This window comes from Wyeomyia smithii, chromosome 2, assembly GCF_029784165.1.
Source record: "Wyeomyia smithii strain HCP4-BCI-WySm-NY-G18 chromosome 2, ASM2978416v1, whole genome shotgun sequence".
Lineage (NCBI taxonomy): Eukaryota > Metazoa > Arthropoda > Insecta > Diptera > Culicidae > Wyeomyia > Wyeomyia smithii.
In genome coordinates, this window is record NC_073695.1 from 156,087,658 (window position 1) to 156,109,179 (window position 21,522).

General features: G+C 43.4%; 1 protein-coding gene across 1 annotated transcript; it reads right to left on the reverse strand.

Annotated features, from left to right (window-relative positions):
* Window positions 1-2,490: 2,490 nt before the first annotated feature.
* LOC129720125 (uncharacterized) lies at window positions 2,491-5,325 on the reverse strand. Its single transcript, XM_055671560.1, has 2 exons — window positions 4,798-5,325; window positions 2,491-4,737 (listed from the first exon to the last, which is right to left on the reverse strand). The coding sequence occupies exons 1-2, from the start codon at window positions 5,323-5,325 to the stop codon at window positions 2,491-2,493; spliced, it is 2,775 nt and encodes a 924-aa protein (XP_055527535.1).
* Window positions 5,326-21,522: the final 16,197 nt, after the last annotated feature.

The window sequence follows — 21,522 nt, forward strand, 5'->3', positions numbered from 1 at the left end:
TAGTTTTTGTTCCCAATCCACATGCCCCCCGTCCGTTTTGATATTTGACGTTTGTTTTCGTTTTCAACAGGGAATCCACTCAGTTAGCGAGCGCCCATTTAGAAAGACGCCCAGTTAAAGCGTGCCCAGTTAGCGAATAGTTGCTGTATACCAACAAACCAATTTTTGAAATGCTTATTCCAGTAATGTAAATATTTTTTTTAGATTATAAAATATTTGAACCTTTCAAAAACGTAACATACAAATTTATGGTGTTTAAGAAAATATTCTTTTACTGTTCGTTACTTTTTCCACTGCGACCAGAGATTTGATCTTTAGTGGCGGTTTAAGAAACTATTGAAAGAAACCAGTGATGGCATGAACTCGTGCATAGTTGAACTGAGTAACACTTTTCCAGATTTGAATCCAAGTTGAATCTGCTTCCTCTCGATAGTTTGAGTTTTTTTTGCACCGCACACTCTGATTGATTGAGTTTAAATGCAGTGCACGATGTATTCAACGATGCAGGCGATGATGTGACGCGATGAGTTTTGTTTTTAGATCGAATTAATGCTTTCAAAGGACAATGCAACAAACTGTTGCAGCAGACGTGGCGCGAATTTCATCGCAATTCGATTTTTATGCAATTGTTGTTATGCAGGATTCAAACTCAAATCTAACTCAAGTGTAATGCACTGTTAGGTATACGTGCAAACCGAAAATAAATGTGCAAGCAAGTTTTAAAACTCACTTGGATACGAGTGCAAAGTCACACTGCCTACTCTGAAAGAAACTTATTGTAAAGTTCAAGTAAAATTAACAAAAAACAAGCATTTTTTGTTATATATATCTTCAATGGTTCCGAATGATTAGGATGCTATATGACTGTGGAATAAACGCTTTATTCAATGCCTGAGGGTTTTGATATGAAATTTTAAATATGTTGATTTTAAGCCAATATGAAAACAAGGGTATTTTCGCGTTGAAACGTCACGAAAAAAATACATGGAAATCATGGAAGCTCTTCATATTCAATCAATCTTATATTCCGATTTTTCTTCATATTTAAAAACACCTTTAATTTGACACTGAAAGATCCCAGTCAAGTTCCAACTGGGTTCAGTTTGCGTTGTGACGTCACGATTTTTTTCTCCCCATAGGGAACATACTTAATGACGTAGCAATTTTTTGATCATTTTCAAACCCCCCCTTCCCCCTCGTAGCATTTGGTCACAAAACTTTAACCCTCCCCTAAAAAACGTAGCATTTGATTCACCCCTCCCCCCTTCGATTCTGCCAAGCACGTGCAAAAATACAAGTGGTAACTAACTAGAAAAAAAATTACTTGAAAAAAATCACCATGTCTAATTCAATTTATTTATCACTCATACACTTGTGACAGCATTTAATATGATGTTAACTTCGCTCTAGATTGATGTCTTCTGCTTCGCATGGTTTGTGTTTTGGTACGAGAAGGAAAGATGTTTATGCAACTTCGCGTGATCCATGCCTGTAGGAGACATAGAAAATGTTCCGGAATTCGTGAAAAAAAACTAATTCCTGCAGAATCACTGAAAAACCTGAAGGTATAAAAGTGCTCCAAAGCGCCGAATGTCGTATATCACTCGACTCAGTTCGACGAGCTGAGCATTTTCTGTATGTGTGTGTGTAGGTGTGTGTAACGCTCACCCAATCTCACTCGATTTTCTCAGAGATGGCTGGACCGATTTCAATATTTTTTTTTGCAAATGAAAGTTCTATTTGCCCCATAAGACTAATTGAACTTTATTGTAATCGGATTTCTAGTTTGAAGGTTATGTATCAAAATGTAAAAATCACGAAACATCAATATCTCAGAAATTGCGCAACCGATTTGAGCAAAATTAATTTCAAATGAACGGGCTACCTAAAAAACCCTTGACTTTTGAATTTTATGAAGATTGAACTTGTGGTTCAAAAGTTATGGAAAGAAACGAGTTCTCGAGACTATTTCATCTCACTCATGTTTCTCAAAGATGGCTGGACCGATTTTCATAAAATCGGTGTCAAATGGAAGGTCTAGTTGCCCCATAAGACCCTATTGATTTTTTTTGCAATCGGACTATTACTTTGACTGTTATGTTTAAAAATGTGAAATCCAGTTATGAAAAGAAAAATATTCACAAGACTACCTAAACTCACTCACTTTTCTCAGAGATGGCTGAACCTGTTTTCACTACATTAGTGTCAACTGAGAGGTCCAGCTGCCTCATGGTACCCTATTTGTTATGGGAGGGTAGCGTTTCGGTTTCCAGTAGCAAACTCAGCCGTTTCCAGTGAATTAGCTCAAAAAAAAGTCTCGAACTAGGCACTTAATTTATTTTAATTATAATGCTGCTACCCATAACCAATGAAATAACAATGACATGTGTGTTTCCTAACCACAAGCAACTATCTGACAGTTTTCCACATACCAGCATATTCCCACATCGTTCCCGCCTGAACGTCAATCGCGCCGGGGGGTGCGCCGTTTTATTTTTCGTTTCTGTCCACCGTAATATCCTCCCCCTCGTGCCGAGTGGCACCGAGCTCACCGCTGTTTTGCCCTCCACAACTCGCTCTCTCATGATCGGTCACATCCAGAACCGCTAGGTTACAAACCGCTCTACCTTTCAGCATGCCGGTCGCCGTTTCCACATCTGCGCGACGCGCAACTCCGTCCTTCCCAGGGTAGATTCTACTAATTCGACCACGAGTCCAAAGGTTCCGTACTTTTCCATCGACTATCATCACCAAAGCTCCTTCTTTGATCGGTGGTACATCGTGGAACCATTTGCACTGCCGAGTTAAGATCGGCAGGTATTCGGTAATCCAACGTCTCCAGAACGAATCCAGCCTTTCTTGTATCAGTTTCCAACTATTCTTCAACGCTTCCTTCTCATCCGTCGGTGGTTTGACTAACTGGCGAACTCCACTAGAGCTGAGCATCAGGAAGTGGTTCGGGGTTAACGCTTCCTGCTGTGCACTATCCAGTGGTAGGTAAATCAACGGCCGGGAATTAACCATATGCTCAGCTTCGGCCAGAAATGTCGTGAACGATTCGTCGTTCAGCTTACGCGACGTAGGCAGCACTCCTAGCGCCGTCTTTACCGAACGCACCATTCGCTCCCAGCATCCACCCATATGCGGAGCCGATGGTGGGTTGAACCGCCACTGAGTATCTGTGTCCGTAAAGGCGCTGCCCATGGCTAAGTTGATTTTCCTCAACTCCTCGTCGAGCTCTCTGCTGGCGCCTATGAAATTCGTGTCGTTGTCTGTGTACACCTCTTTCGGTGCTCCTCTGCGAGCGATGAATCGCCGAACTGCTTTCTTACACGAGTCGGTTGTTAGACTGTGTACTACCTCCAGATGTATGGCTCGGACGGTCAGACACGTGAAGATCGCTACCCAGCGTTTAACGCTACTACGACCGATCTTTACTAGATATGGCCCAAAGTAGTCGATACCTACAAAGGTGAAGGGTCGAACGAAAGGAGTGGTATGAAACCAAGGAACCGGAGTCATCTTCGGAATTGCAGGAGTTGCTTTGCACACTCGACACCACTGACAGCTCTTTTCCAGTGACCGGATTCGTGCTCTCAAGCTTGGAATGGAGAACTTCTGACGTATTTCGTTCGCTACCGTTTCATTGTTGCCGTGACGAAACTTTCGATGATACCAGCTCAGCAGCAAGTTGGTGATCGGATGACATTTGGGCAAGACTATCGGAAACTTCGTATCGTACTGAACACAGTCTGCCGCGGAAATGCGACCATCAACGCGCAGCAAACCGCGATCGTCCAGCATCGGAGGCAACCTTGCCATCGAACTACTTCGACTTAGGGCCTTTCGGTTCTCTGGTGCTAATCGTACGTTGCGATTCATCGTAGCCACTTCATCCGCGTAACCATCTGATTGAGCAATCCGCCAGAGACACTCCTCTGCGTTCTGCAGATCTTCACGGCTGATATCGATTTCGACGCTTCTCGGTCGCCTCCCAATACGCTGTAATAGCTTCCCAGCAAACCGGTGCACATACGCCATGCTTCGTAACAATCGCTCGTATTTCGAAAACCTGGACACATCAATCAATGACACTGCTAGAAAATGACTGCAGACGTACGCTGGTCGCAGCTCTTCTTCAGTTTCATTCGCTATCGTGAACTTGTCCGCCGGCCAATCCTTATTTTCCTGGTACAGAAAGGCGGGTCCACGCATCCATCGGCTGTCGGGCTTGCAGTTCGGGCCTTTACCCCACTTCGTGGATTCGTCAGCGATGTTTATTTTAGTTCCCAGCCACCGCCGTTCATCGGTTTTCGACAGGGATAGGATCTCGTTGGCTCTGAACGCCACGTACTGGCGATATCGGCGAGTATCTGACTTGATCCATGAGATAACGGTGCTGGAATCGCTCCAGAAGTTCGTGCGTTTGACTTGTACCAAGTGGCCATCTTCGATAGTCTTGCGTAAGCGGGCACCAATTACAGCTGCCTGCAACTCCAGTCGAGGAATTGACGTTTGCTGTAGTGGAGCTACCTTCGTCTTGGAGGAAACCAGGGTGCATCGAATTTGTCCTTGATCTCGAACACGAAAGTACGCTGTTGCAGAGTAGGCTTGCTCACTGCCGTCTACAAAAATGTGAAGCTCCAGGTCTTCGTAACAGGCAGGATCATATCCTGGAAAGTAGCATCGGGGAATTCGGATGTTGTCCAGCTCCTTTAGAACTTGCAACCAATGCTTCTACCGTATGAATAAATTTTCGGGTATGCGATCGTCCCAGCCCAGCTTTGCTCTCCAAACGTCCTGCAACAGGATCTTTCCTTGGATTACTAGTGAACCGACCAGCCCCAAGGGGTCGTAGATTTTCATCACAAAGCTCAGCATCATTCTTTTCGTCGGCACTATGTTCCCTTTTACGAGCGACTTCAGATCATCTTGCAGATTAAACTTAAAGCAGAACACATCCTCGGTCGTCAGCCAGGATAGACCAAGAACGCGTTCCAACCCGCTATGGCTGTTCATTGTAAGGTCCTTCACCTCAGCGGGGCGCACTTCACCGATGGCTTCCAGGACTGATGGTCGATTTGAAACCCAGTTGCGTATACGAAAACCTGCTTTTCGGTGAACTTCAGCTACTTCCAACGCCAATTTTACGGCCTCTTCTTCAGTGTCGACACTGTCGAGGTAATCATCGACGTAGTGCTTCTCCTTGATAGCCGCTGCCGCCTTAGGGAATTCTCGCTCATTCTCCGTTGCATTCAGGTTTTTCACATACTGTGACTGCGCCGGAGAACAAGTCGCTCCGAAGATAGCGACATTGCACGCCATCGTGATTAACGGTTCGCCGGAAGATTTACGAAAAACGAACAAAAGTGCGCTTTAGTAACTCTTCCTAACTCCGAGCTGCAAGAACATTTCTTGGATATCGCCGGAAAAGGCAACTTCCCTTTCACGAAACTTGAACGTAACATGTAACTGTGGCGTCAATAGATCCGGACCCTTCAGGAGCATCGTATTCAGCGAAACACCGTTCGCCTTTGCGGCCGCGTCCCAGATAACTCGTATCCGTCCTGGCTTGTTTGGATTCTGTACCACGCCTAACGGAAGGTACCAGATGCGCCGAGGATCAAATTCTGCCATTTCTTTCTCGGTTACTACGTGGATGTAGCCCTTCGATTCAAAATCTGCCACCTGCTGTCATACGCTGTCGTATAACTGAGGATCCTTCTCAAGTCGTTTCTCCAGGCACCTCCATCGACGCTCGGCCATCGGTTTACTATCCGGGAATTTGATGTCGTCTTGCGCCCAGATTAGCCCGGTTTCGAACCTTCCGTTTTCTGTCCGAACCGTCGTTTCTTCAGGTATTCTGCGTGCCCGTTGGTCATTGTCTCCTTCCACGTTAGGAGCTACAGAAACTCCTAGGCTCTCCATCGAGAAAAACTCCTGCACGTAGTCGTGAAGATCGCGTTCAGTCGAATCCCACAGATGTGCATTTGACGATGCAGGAAATTATTAATTATTTTCTCCCCCTCGTACGCGGCCACATACAACCCAGCCGATACGAGTCTTCGCAGCGATCGGTTCATCCTCATTTCCTTCGCGAAGCTTCGTTATGGTCAGCAAGTGTGAGTTACTCAACCCAATCAGCAGTCCAGGAACGACTCTCTGGAAACTTGTGACCGGTAGATGTCGCAAATGCTGGAACTTTTTTGCTATCTGCTCAAAGTCCAGCGATTGTTCCGGTAGCCCTAGGTTGTCGACTGTATATATTTCAGATAGCTGGAATTTTCTTCCGCTACCTGTCTGCGATATGCTCAGCCTATCCACCACCGTAGTTTTTATTTTCTTATTTATTCCACTCGTCCAATGGATGCACAGGGAATGTGCTCGACTATCCACCCCTAACTCGTCTGCAATCGCCTGTTCCATAAGTGTTACAGAGGAGCCGTCATCCAAAAACGCGTAAGTGTCCACTGCGCCGTTCTTTCCGTACAACGTTACAGGAATTATCTTGAACAACGTTGACGGAACCGGAATCCGGTGAATGGTGACGGTAGCATCTGTAGAAATCCCGTTTGATTTCTTCAGTGGCTCACTGTGCAGTAAACGGTGATATCGCTTCTGACAGTTGTTCATTCCGCAGACTTCACCTTCGCATGGCCAACGAGTGTGTGACACGAGACATCGACGACACAGTTTGTTGTCTTTTACAAAATTCCACCGGCCGTCAATCGAGAGTTTCTTGAAAGCTACACAACTCGCAGTTGTATGACCAGGAATGCTGCACTTAGGGCAGCTTTTGCTTTCTTCTTTTCCTTTGCCCATAGCAGTCTGGAGATGTTCGCGTCATTCGGCGGGTGGGTTGGTTGGTGATCCCTTCCGTTCGTGCGTAGCATGCGCATTCACGAACACCTTGTCCTTGGTCTTAAGTTTATCGTAACTCTCGGGCCTCGGTGCGATGCAAAAGTTGGTAACTCCGCTGGTAGCTGCCGTAATTTTTCGCATGTATTCACTGAACGCCTTTAAATCGACCACAGGAAGACTCTCCTGGTGTAGCGCCCAGTTAAATTTGATGTTCGCCGGCAACTCCACCAGCTCTTGCAGGAGAATTGGGTTGGAAAGATGATTTGTCATTCTTACAGCCTCCATATGACCGCACAAGTTCTGTACGGCCAACCCGAAATGAATCAGCGTCTCCAATTTTTCCGCCTTTGGTGCAGTCGTCGCTCGTACTTTGGCCACCAGGTTATGAACAATCTGCTCTGGCCTACCGTACAACGTTTGAAGGGTAGACAACACATGTGACACGGTAGATGGATGAAGGAGAAAACTACTGACGGCTTCTTTCGCTGCACCTTTTAGTGCCCGTTGCAAACGTAGCAAATTTTCTGGTGGCGAATAACCACACGCTTCTGTGAAATGATTATAGCTGCTAATAAAGAGCGGCCACTCGATGGGGTCGCCATTAAAGACGGGAAGCTCTCTCGTGATGACTTGCCTCGCGGCTAATTGATGGGGTGCAGGACATTGCGCCACCGGTTCTTGAACAGGGTTTATATTAATGGGAGTGTTCAAAAGCCCTAACGATTCGGGGGGAACAGGGGACAGACCTGACCTATGAGATACATATGGTGTTTGGAGGGGTATTTCTACTCTACTTGATATATCGGGAGTCGTTTGATGGTTGTTACTCACGGGTACGCTTTGCGGGTTCGTCTCTGGAACGTTGTGCTGATGCTGACCATCTGCGTGTCGTTCTACTATATGCTGTGCCGATTGTGCTCGCGTAGCCGTTGCAACTCTTTGACAAGATCCTGCTCCTGTACTAGAAATTTCTGCTTCTCTTCATCTCGCTTCGATCGTTCGGCCTGACACTGCTGTTCTAAATGCTTGATACGTTGAACAAGGTCCATTTCCTTCTTCCGCTGTTGATTTTCAACGTCGTTATGCTTCTTCAGGTCGGCTTCGATTTGCTGCAGTCGCAGCCTATCCTGTTCGCGCTGTTCATCCGCGCATTTTAACAGGTTGGCCAATTCGCGATCCCGCTGTTCTCGAAGTTTTGACGCTTTCTCTTCTTGTTGACACTGTTGCTGATAAATCTCCTCCATCAGTTGTCTGTCCTGCTCTCGCTTCAATGCTGAATGCTTCAGCAGGTCTGCCAACTCCTGCTCTCGCTGTTCTCGCCGACGGAGTTCTTCTTCCTGCTGCTGAGCATGCCTCCACATCTCACTTGTTTCGCGTTGCCATTCTTGGTACGGTGTTGAATTTTCAATTAGCCTCGGGACGATTTTTGGGAACGTGTCTACTTTCAACGAACTCGGAATGTGACCGCTGATGTCTAACAATCTCACTAGTGGTTGAATGTTGACTAGCGGTATATCCGGTAAATTATCAATGCGCTGTTGCTACTCATTGGACTGCAGCTTTGAAACGCCCGCGTGCTCAACGCCAGCTACCGTTCGATCGAGATACTCTTCAGCGACATCGCTAATATCGATGGGTGTCGAAGACCCCATGGGTTCCTCTATTTGAACCTGGACCAGTTGGTTTACCTTATTTCCGGATGAACAGGACATCGCTTGTTGGTGGAACCAGGCTCTACTTTGCCTCGGCTGCTTTCTTGACTGCGACTGCTTCGGCTGCTACGCGTACTTCTCACATCTTCATCCTGCTGGCGAAGCAGCTCATGTTTCCGAGCTAAGTACTCTTTTTCACGTTCAAGTTTTTCATTCATCGCTTTTTCGACCAATAGTTTTTCCTTCTGCAACTTTTCCTCCTCCAGCTTCTCTCGCACACATCGCTCTTCTTCTAACCGTTGAAGCTCTCGCGCTATCACCGATCTCCGGGAACTCGCTGTGCTGGACTTTCCAGTCTTAGAGCTTGCACGGGACGGTGGAACACACTTCACACAGTTAAAGTCACTGGATCGCACTGTACTAACGTCCACTTTCGCACAGGAGAAATGGTACCAACTCTCGCATTTTCCGCATTGGACCATATACAACTCCGCATTGTTGGGCCGTGTACATTCCGCACAATCGAAATGCTCACCGTGATGTCGACCTTCGATGGTTCGAATCCGTCATCCTCCGAATCTATCGTTGGTGGGCTATCACGGGATGATTGATGACTGCTGCAAGCTGGATTTAGTTGGGCCGCTCGGGTTTTCGACCGGGTCTGGCGAACGAATGATCCTTGACCTTGCATTGTTTACGGTATTTCTTTGAGAATGTTATGGGAGGGTAGCGTTTCGGTTTCCAGTAGCAAACTCAGCCGTTTCCAGTGAATTAGCTCAAAGAAATAGTCTCGAACTAGGCACTTTATTTATTTTAATTATAATGCTGCTACTCATAACCAATGAAAAAACAATGACATGTGTGTTTCCTAACCAAAAGCAACTATCTGACAGTTCTCTACATACCAGCATATTCCCACATCATTCCCGCCTGAACGTCAATCGCGACGGGGGGTAGGCCGTTTTATTTTTCGTTTCTGTCCACCGTAATACGGACTGTAACTTCGTCTGTAATGTATCGGAATGTGAAAATCACGAAACTTCATTATCTCAGAAACTACACAACCGATTTGAACAATATTGATATCAGATGAACGGGCTAGTTAAGGGTTAACTAATGAATTATGATTGAAAAGTGGTTTCATAATTCGGCTGCCCTATACGTTCCCATTTCATTTGATTATAATCGAACTTAAGCAACCGTTATGTATTCAATCGTTAAAACAACGAAAGTCTATTATCTCAAAGATTACACGACTTATTTAACATAACTAGTGTCATACGAACGAGTTATCTCTTAAACTCACGAATAACTGATTTCATAACAACTTGATATGTGGCTCAAAAGTTATGGAACGAAAAGAAATTCAAAGACTATTTAAAACTATACCATTTTCGGTCAATATATGTGGCCTCAACATAATTTAAATGTGGGTTCGTACTATTTTAACGTTCCTGGTATCGCTCGTGATGAAATTGTTCGAATTTAAAAGTCATATCTTTTATTTCGCTATTTCTTAAGCACTAACATTACTTCAAATTTCATATTTTATTGTTCAATTATAACATCAATATTTTAGAACCCAAAGAGTAAATATACTTTTATTGGATTGAAGCGTCCATGTAAATCTATTTTTACAAATAATAAGTTTTACAAATAATAAGTTTGAATGAGAAAGGCTGGGTCTGACCGCTAGGTGCATTGATTTAGGTTTTTTTATTTCAGGTCAAGAGGAAATTCGCAACCAACCGCCTGAGGTGACCAACCTCAGGGAGTGTGGGGTTGGTTTGAATCAGTGACCGGACTCACAAGAACTCCTCCAGTCTCCAGCCCATTATACTCCCCGGAACCACCGCTAGGTATTGCTTCAGGGAACTCAGGTGCTCTGTGCACCCTCTTGGTTCTTTAATTATCTTTGCTAACGCTAGTCACACACGCTATATAGCAAGCCACGCACGCTAGCCACACGCTATATAGCAAGCCCCGCACGCTAGCCACACACGCTTTATAGAAAACCACGCAAGCTAGCCACACACGCTATATGGCAAGCCACGCACGCTAGCCACACGCTATGTAGCAAGCCACACACGCTAAATAACAAGCCTATATAGCAAGCCACGCATGCTAGCTACAAGCTATATAGCAAGTCACATACGCTATATAGCAAACCACACACGCTATATAGCAAGCCCCGCACGCTAGCCACACACTATATAGCAAACCACACACGCTATACAGCAAGCCACACACGCTATATAGCAAGCCACAGCTATAAGCCACGCATGCTAGCTACAAGCTATATAGCAAGCCACATACGCTATATAGCAAACCACACACGCTATATAGCAAGCCACGCACGCTAGCCACACACTATATAGCAAACCACACACGCTATATAGCAAGCCACGCACGCTAGCCACACGCTATATAGCAAACCACGCACGCTATATAGCAAGCCACACACGCTATATAGCAAACCACGCACGCTATATAGCAAGCCACACACACTATATAGCAAGCCACACACGCTATATAGCAAGCCACACACGCTAAATAACAAGCCACGCACGCTAGCCACACACTATATAACAAGCCACGCGCAAGCTATATAGCAAGCCACGCATGCTTTATAGCAAGCCACGCACGCTATATAGCAGACCACGCACGCTTTATAGCAAGCCACACACCATACATAGCTAGAGACACACGCTTTAGATATTCACACACGTTATGTGCACACACCCTATATACACATACGCTGGAAACCACCTGGCGATGCGAGTCTCTTTCAGTTTTAGGTTGTATTCACTCAACGATATCTGAATTGGATTACCGCTAGTGCGGTCCAACTCAGATCGAAGGGAAGCCAAACTGAAAAAGGTAGGAACTACAGCTAACCACTACCCCCACCGCTGTTACCCGCTGCTGATCCACGTTGCCTTCGCCTACTGCCATCGGTGTTGATGTTCGCTGCTGCTGCCTGTTGCTAGTAAACTAGTTTGCTTGAGGAGAAACAGTCTCTTATATTGGTACTCCATTCTGTCGTCCTTTTTAGGGAAAGGCAGCAAGCGACCAATCAAAAGTCGACATTTGTGTTTCGCAATATTCAACAATTTTCAATTGTACAATAGTTCGAACAATCAGATTACAGTTTTCTGCATTTGGACGGGTGCTTAAATGTTGTTACCCGCTGCTGATCCACGTTACCTTCGCCTGCTGCCATCGGTGTTGATGTCCGCTGCTGCTGCCTGCAGGGCGGAACCTCCGCCAAAGAAGGAATTCACACAAACACAAACTCGAACGCGGCGGACCGGGCGAACCTCCACTATGACGGCGCTCCGGGTATTCGACCGACTACACCGATGACGACATCACCAGGCGACGAATACCTCCACCGCCGGACACTCCCCCCAGGTTCAAATACGGCAACCAAGCAGCGAGCACCAGCACGCAGCCGATGTGAGATATAGGGGCCGAATAAGTGTATGTAATATGTTGTACAGAACACTAAAGAAAAAAAAAGGAAAAAAGAAGATATTAGGTAAATAAGACGCACCAAAAACAAAGCCAACATAACTAGGCATTAGGCCGTTATCTCATCGCGATAACAACCACCTCGGGAGAGTGGGGAGATGTGACGTCACACCCCGCGAAGATTACCCAATGTTCCGTCACGATGCATCAGAATTTAGGCTAAAAACCATAGTTTGCTGCCGAGCCTACTCAATACTGTAGAGAATCAAAACAATTTCAACATAAACTAGAGCATTAGCTTGCAGAAGAGTTTACTTAACTCGCAAAAAACCCAGTTACAATAACATAGCATTCTAGAGCATCCTTTTAATGAATTGTTGGCTGAACAGAACGACATCAAGGCATTTTTGTATTATAAACTCAACCGGACAGAACAAAACATCCTTATTATGAGTCGTTGAAAATCAATAACCACGCGTCCTAGTTATAAAGCGTCGAACGATCGGTGGCTTACGAAATGTAAATATCCTAACGAGCATGCCACACAATATTTACCCTTTTCAATTTAACCATAAGCACAACAGAAGCCGGAGGCACAGCGTCACTCACGGTTACCCTTAAGCGCTCACGGTTGCGCACGGTACCGAGAGCTTGCGCGCTCTCGGATACTCACAATTAGCGTGCGAACAAATACCGTACGCTCTCGCACATGCTCCGTTGCCCGCGCTCGTCAACGCCCGCGGTATAATAATATGTACTAGAATTCAACTCGAAAACGAAATAGAGTAATAAATACTATAGGTTAGAATAGAACCGCTAGATAGGCGATAACTCAGGTCGGAGGAGAAGAGTCTCTCCGCTCTGAGTTACACAGGGTCGTGTTTAAGAAAAAAATGTGAGTTTAATAAATCAATCCCTTTTCATCTTTCTTCAGGTGATTCCGCGTATGAACGGGTACAGGTTTTGTTTGGAGTATATCACACAATCCTGGTAGGTCGTTACCTACACTAGTAAACTAGTTTGCTTGAGAAGAAACAGTCTCTTATATAGGTACTCCATTCTGTCGTCCTTTTTAGGGAAAGGCAGCAAGCGACCAATCAAAAGTCGACATTTGTGTTTCGACAATGTTCAACAATTTTCAATTGTACAATAGTTCGAACAATCAGATTACAGTTTTCTGCATTTGGACGGGTGCTTAAATGATTTTCCAGTCGATTGCTGCAAAAATGACAGAAATCGGTAGGTAACTAACTGAGTTTAAAACGTTTAAATTTGGACAATTTTCGTGACGCTCTCGATGTTCTCGGTTTTGAAATTGGATCCCTGGTTTGGGGTTTTTTTCCGTGTTGGGTATTTTATCACTGCGACCAATTTTTTGATCTTTTGTGACATATGCCCTTTTTAATTTTGCTAAGTCAGGATAACGTACCACTATTGGAAGTGGCCGTCATGATATGACCAATAGCATTAGTCCAGTCTGGTATTACACTTCGCATGAAGCGAATAACCGTACTGGGAGTTGTTCTCCAGATTTCAGAGGGTTCTAACAGCCCCCTATTGAAGAACTTATGTCTTTTATTAATATTTGCCGGACATCGGCATAACAGGTGTTACGAGTCTTCTTTTTCCATGCCACATAAGCGACACGTATCATCTTGAAGTTTTTTCATAAGCTTCAAGTGATAACGGCTCGGACAATGCCTTGTTATTAGACCAGTATATGTGCTTAGATCTTTCTTTGAAAGCTCCAGTATTTTGCGAGTCATAGGATGCAATTGTCGAAACCACGTTTCTCCATTGCAGCCGTCATTGAGCCATGGGATGAATTATCAAATGCTCCTTCTATATCAAGGAACGCCGCAAGTGAAATTTCTTTCGCTGCAAAAGATTTCTCTAGTTTTGAAACAATAGTATGAAGTGCTGTTAAGACGATTTACCCTCCTGATATGCAAATTGATATTTGCTGAGAGGAGATTTGGAAAAATATGATGACTTGATGTGTTCACCGATTATTTTTTCCTTTGTTTTGAGAAGGACTGACGATAAGCTTATAGGCCTAAATGATTTTGGTGATGTTTTGTTCCTTTTATTCACCTTGGGGATGAAAATAACCCGTACTGTCGCCACGCTTTCGGAATATAACCTAGAACTAGGCTTGACTTGAAGAGTTGTGTTAGACTAGGTATTAAAACTGCTTTACCCCTCTGTAGTAGTACTGGATAAGTCCCGTCCCTACCAGGTGACTTGAAGGACTCAAAGGAGTCTATTGCCCATTCAACTCTACTTTCAGTAAAAATTTAGTTGGCCAACGTAATTGTATCATCCCTGGTTCTATCCAGCCCAGTCGTCATATTCACTATTTCGTGAATTTCCGTCCTAGTTTCAGGAATTCCAGTTCTCGATGCAGATGTACTTTGGTCTACACATGAGTCAATAATGAACCCGGGAAAGTGTGTTCTCATCATTAGCTCCAATGTTTCGTTAGTAGAGCTAGTATAAGAACCATCTTCTTTCTTTAAAGTACCTAGTTCATTTGAATGATTTTTTGCAAGGACTCTCTGCAGCCTGGCGACTGCTGGAGTATTTTCGATGTTTTCACATGTATGCCTCCAATGTGTCCTCTTTGATCTTCGAATTTCCTTGTTATAGGCGGTGAGGGATTGTTTATATTCATTCCACTGTTGGGTTCGTTTAGCCCGGTTGAACAATTTCCGGGTTTTTTCCGAAGTTTTTGTAAGGATTGATTCCACCAAGGTACCTCTCTGTTTGTAGAACGTATCTTTGTAGGACAGCAATCTAAGTATGATTGTTGGATTAAATTTGAAAGATGTTTTGAGTTTATTTCCAGCCCTCTGTATGATTTGGAACATCCTTCAAAACCGTTCAAATCATCCATTAGTTTAAATTATATTGCTCCCAGTTAGTTTTTCTGGGATCTCTAATAAATTCAGTGTGTTGTTGATTAGCTTCGTAATCAAATAATATTTGCTTGTGATCAGATAAGGATTCTTCATCTGATACATGCCAGTTTTTTATCCTACCGGAAATAGTCGGACTGCATAATGTTAAGTCAAGAATTTCTTGTCTTATTGCATTTACAAAAGTTGGTTTATCCCCTTTATTACATATATCTATCCCTTGTGATGATAAAAAATCTAAAAGGTACTCACCTCTAGTGCTGATGTCTGTGCTGGCCCAAACCGTGTGATGAGCGTTTGCGTCACATCCTATTATAAAGGTTTTGTTTTGTTTCTTGCAATAAGAAACCAATTTTGCGACCTCTGGAGGGGGAACATCGCCCATGTCACCTGGAAAGTATGCTGACGCTATACATATTTCAGTCTTGCCGTGGGTTGTCGGTGCCTCCAGTATGATCGCTGTCAAATCTCTCGTAATAAATTCTGTAAGTGGACAAAAATTAACTTTCCCGTTTACTATTATTGCAGCTCTCGGTGAGGGCTGACGTCGTCGTATATTAGCTTACATGTATTTGTAGGAATTCCTTGTATCCTACTGTTATGTATCCATGGCTCCTGGATTAAAGCTCCATCCAGTTTGCTTTTTGTGAATCTCCTCCAAAGTACAGCAGTTGCTCCCTTTGCGTGGTGCAGATTCACCTGAACGCATTTAATGTTTTTGCTATTCATTTCTGGTTTTGTTTGAGTTTCCGCAACGTTGTGGTTCTCCCTTTCCACTGTTTGCTATGCGGTTGCCAGTGTTTGAATTATTTTTCGCCTCTTTTGGTTAGGAACCCAATATATGTTGCCGTAAGACGTATTCTACGTCAAAAAAGGAAATATTTATTTTATGTTCGTTAATAGCAAATTTGAATATTTTTTATGTGATTCGATTATCCGGAAAACTCGATTATCCGGAATGAAAATCTTTCTGTGCAGCAGGCGCACACTTGACTTACCTGTACGAGAGCTTACTGCATAATGAATGCCGACGGTACAACTGAACAACTCGAGATTCATGCGAGCCTTATAAATACGAACCAGAGCGAGAGGGAACCGTAGTGTCATGGGTACTGAGGAGTTGCGTGTACTGTTTCGCTACCTTCTATTATTGACTGGCGTATACCACACATCTCTCCTCTTCTCAACAAAAAGGAAAAAAAACTTCAGCTCACTCAAAAAACATAACGTTTTAAAATATTTATTTGCAAAATTCCGCAATTATTCAGATTTATCCCCACTTAACGTTAGAACATAGTCTGACAAATATTTTGGGACCTTGAGCTCTCTCTTAGACCTGTTAGATGAGTTATCTTCTATCGGCATGTCAACGTTTGAACCAAAATCATCTCTCCATTGACCAACTTTCCTAGTTTGAGATACATGTCGTTTTGTTATGTGCCCTTCTTCATCAGTCAGCAATAAATTCCCGTTGTCTTCTTTCAGAACCGTGAGCTTTTTGGTGCCGAACCTTGATTCACCCTTTCCTTTAGACTGGTAACGCTCAACAATCACAGTGTCTCCTACTTCTTGGTTTTTCGCACTGCACACACTGTCTGTTTATCTTACACTTGGTTTCGCTCCTCGTTGTCTATCTTCCCTAACCTTTTCCCCAAGTTCACCCTCACGATCTCTAGTATCTATAACCTGTTCATCAATAACCGACTTTCAATATTTCAGTAACGGTAAACCACGTCTAACTTTTCGACCCTTCATAATCTCTTCTGGCGGCACTTTGATTACTGAATGAAACCCAGCGTTGTATGCATGAACGGCATCTTTTAAATAACTAGTCTCCGACGATGTTGCTGCACATATGGCCTCTTTGACAAACATTATGAAGTTTTCTGCCAAGCCATTCTGTTCAGGGAAGAAAGGTGTCGAAAAAATCACAGGAGGGTTGTGTGCAAAGCCACGACCGCAAGGATGAAGTAGAATACTTTTACAAGAAAACCCGGCTGCTTGCGTGTCAGTCATATTTGAATTTGTTGTTCAATTCAATATCGGTTAAGATACCGATCACATCTTGGCGTTATCACTGACAATGCGAATAAAGTGCGCGAAAATAAACAGTGAAAAGCTGATTTAACACTCGAAACTAGACGGGTTATGTGTTGTCAAAATGAGTCGACTTTTCATTGAATGCATTTACTAGTGCCCGCTATCGCACAGAGACTGCATTTCACTAAAGTGCCTCACTGCATCAGCTGCTATCGATGCTAAACCCACTGCATTTGCTACGCTATCCGCAGCCATGCTAATGTTTTGGCCGCTATGCGCTGCTATTGGTATCCGCTGCTCTGCATCAGCTGGCCCAGCTGTTATCGATGCTGAGATCCGCTGCAACTAGTGCACTATCCATTGCCATGCCACAGCTGTGGCCGCTATCCGCCTGGTATCCACTGCACTGCTACTGCTGCTGCTAAGGAAAGACTGCTGTTGTCGCTGTCTAGAACTATTATGAGCGGCTTCGACTGAAACAGGCTCTTATATAGGAATGAAAAACCTATCGATAGTAATAGGAAATCATCGATAGTAGGAGAAAATCATCGATAACTATCGATAGCCATATCAGTCGATATTTCCCATCCTTACTCTTATACAGACAAATATCAAATTTAAAATTGCAAGGTCTATGATTATGTCGACCGTGCTTGGGAAGCAATCATATTAACGACTAATCAGATCAGTCGAATTTTGCGCTTCAACAGGGATTGACCATTCTCAATAATATAGTTGCTTGTCATGATTTGGACTTAATAATTTTTGAATTTTAATTATGCGAAAAATTATTTTTTATGCTAATAATGAAAGCTTTTCGGATGTTGTGCTCATGACTGAAGGAAAATATAATTCAGTACGTTCTGAGACACGGAGATGAAACCAAATATATATCTGTTCCGAATTTCTTGAAAGTTTAAATTGGTTTAAGAGAAAATATTAACTCTTTAATTAGGTTTTTATTTCATCCTGAAAGGACAATTTGTTGTTTAATTCAATGTCTGATAAGATGCCGATCGCATCTTTGCGTTATTACTGGCAGTGCGAATAAACTATTCCTTGGGGAAAAATAAACACTGAAAAGCTTTCCAGAACGTTCTTTTCATTGTATGCATTTGCTAGTGTGCATCACACTGCATCAGCTGGCCCTGCTTATATTGATGCTGAGACCAACGTCAACCGCTGCGCTATCCCCGTTGCCACAGTAGTGGACGCTTTCGTTGCCATTGGTATCCGCTGCTCGCATCACCTGGTCCTTCTATCGATGCTGAGACGCGCTCCGCTATCCGTTGCCATACCACAACTGTGGCCGTTATCCGCTGCACTGCTACTGCTGCTGTATCCACTGCTGCTGCTAAGGGAGGACTGCTGTTGTTGCAGTCTAGAATTATAATGAGCGGCTTCTGGTTAAACAGGCTCTTATATAGGCCAAACAGCTCATTTCAAATGGCAAGGTTTATGATTCTGTCGACCGTGCTTGGGAAGCAATTATATAACGACCAATAAGAGGCCGAAGTTTTCGTTTTGACAAGGCTTGACTATTTTCAATAGTACAATAGTTTGAAAAGTAAAATTACAATTATCTGCATTAGGGAAGAATCTTAGAAGATTTTCCAATCTATTGCTGAAAGAACGAAGGAATTCCATCGAATACTAACCGATTTATTGGAATTTGAAATTGGACATATTTTTCACTTTTTTCGGTTTTAGATTTTCATTTCTCATCCCTATGTAGCCGAACTTCCTGAGAGAAGTATTCTACTTCAAAATGCAAAGATAGAGAAGCTATTACCAGTTCATGCTCGTCTTCCAGCCAGTACAGACGCAAGTGCTCTTGATCGCGAGAACAATACGCATTCGATATCCTTTTGTTCGAAAGAGATTGCTGTACGTTGCATTTTTTTTTCTTCACCTATCGTTTATTTGACACGGCACAAATACAATTTAATGTTTAACGGCGCCACCTATATCTGATGACTTAAGTTCTTTAAGCAAATTTTTTATCCACGCTGCCGACTACGAGCTGAAATTAAGTCTATCTTAAAACTAGCATATATTTTTCAATCAATGTTTTGTATCGGTTTCCGTTATACTCTACTAAATTGTTTGGAAATAAATATTGAAATTCAGTCCGCATGCGATCAATCAAAGAAATAGTTATCGGTTTCCGTTATACTCTACTAAATTTTTTGGAAATAAGAACGAAGGAATTCCATCGAATACTAACCGATTTATTGGAATTTGAAATTGGACATATTTTTCACTTTTTTCGGTTTTAGATTTTCATTTCTCATCCCTATGTAGCCGAACTTCCTGAGAGAAGTATTCTACTTCAAAATGCAAAGATAGAGAAGCTATTACCAGTTCATGCTCGTCTTCCAGCCAGTACAGACGCAAGTGCTCTTGATCGCGAGAACAATACGCATTCGATATCCTTTTGTTCGAAAGAGATTGCTGTACGTTGCATTTTTTTTTCTTGACCTATCGTTTATTTGACACGGCACAAATACAATTTAATGTTTAACGGCGCCACCTATATCTGATGACTTAAGTTCTTTAAGCAAATTTTTTATCCACGCTGCCGACTACGAGCTGAAATTAAGTCTATCTTAAAACTAGCATATATTTTTCAATCAATGTTTTGTATCGGTTTCCGTTATACTCTACTAAATTGTTTGGAAATAAATATTGAAATTCAGTCCGCATGCGGACTGAATTTCAATATTTATTTCCAAAAAATTTAGTAGAGTATAACGGAAACCGATAACTATTTCTTTGATTGATCTCAATCACTCTGCTAAGACGCTCGTTATAGATTTTCTAGATTTGACAATGTTTTGTAGTTGAATGGTCGTCTGATGATCGTCGAATGGCCATGGATATGCAGCATGTATGGATTTGTTCTGCTAAGCCACGATGTCATGAGCTGGGACAGGGGCATGTAATCCTCGGGGCCTGGAAGTATTGTGCGGGGTTCAGTTGCTGGTTATGGTTCGTTGTTGTTGTTCGCTGTTGTTCAAGCCAAGATATCGCGAAAGGCCTCGGGTTTTCAGATCCTAGAGGATTCGTGTGGGGTTCAGTTGCTGATTCCAAAATCGAGGTCTATGACGTGTTCTTGCCGTTTTGTTGAATGTGGATGGAAAGGAATGGGACTAGACTGGGGCGTGGATGGATTTCAGGAAAATGTATATAAGGGACATGTAGGGTAGGTCACGACTCGCCAAGACATCACGAACAGGAACAGCTGGTCCTCTACCCTCGGCCCGGAGGGAAGTTATTAATTAAGACCTGGCGTCACGGTGTACAGCGCATGACCAAACAACGTGCTCTATGCCGTGATAACCTTCACCACGGGCACAGATACCACTTTCCCCGAGCCCAATACGACGGAGATGCGTATCGAATCTATAGTGATTGGACATAAGCCGCGACATCACGCAAATGAAATCTCGACCTACATCCAACCCCTTGAACCACGGGCTCGTCGATACCTTGGGGATAATGGAATGTAACCACCTTCCCAGTTCCTCTCTAGTCCAAGAATTTTGCCAACTGATGATCGTATTCTGACGTACAAGTGCGAAAAACTCATTAAAAGCAATTGGTCTTTCATAAATGTCACCGTTTGTTGCACCCACCTTAGCCAAAGAGTCCGCTTTTTAATTACCCGGTATCGAGCAGTGAGAAGGGACCCACGCTAAGGTAATCTGAGTAGATTTTTCGGATAAAGCACTCAGATTTTCCCGTATTTTCCCCAGAAAATACGGAGAGTGCTTAACATCTTTCATCGATCGGAGAGCCTCAATGGAGCTGAGACTGTCCGTAAAGATGAAATAATGGTCCGTGGGCATTTTTTCGATAATCCCTAGGGTGTACTGAATTGCAGCTAATTCTGCGACGTAAACAGAAGCAGGATTGTCGAGTTTATGGGAGACGGTTAAATTGTTATTGAAGATACCGAAGCCAGTGGACCCATCGAGAAGTGATCCGTCAGTGTAGAACATATTGTCGCAGTTGATGTTACGATATTTATTGGAAAATATTTTGGGGATCTGCAGCACGCGTAAATGATCCGGGATTTCACGAGATTCTTCTATCATGGATGTATCGAAAAACACAGTAGAATCAGAAGTATTTGATAAGTTGACACGAATTGGAATATTCGAAGAAGGGTTAATATTTTGGGACATGTGATTGAAATACAATGTCATAAAACGGGTTTGAGAATTGAGTTCGATTAACCTTTCAAAATTTTCAATCACAGGACGGTTCAAGACCTCACATTTGATAAGAATACGAGAAGACGTGCTCCAGAAGCGGTTTTTCAATGGTAGAACTCCAGCTAAGGCCTCCAAACTCATCGTATGGGTCGATTGCATGCAACCCAAGGCGATACGCAAACAACGATACTGTATTCGCTCCAGTTTGATCAAATGTGTGTTTGCTGCGGAGCGGAAGCAGAAACACCCGTACTCAATAACAGACAATATCGTTGTTTGGTAAAGCCTTATAAGGTCTCCTGGATGGGCTCCCCACCATTGTCCGGTTATTGTACGAAGAACATTCACTCTTTGCTG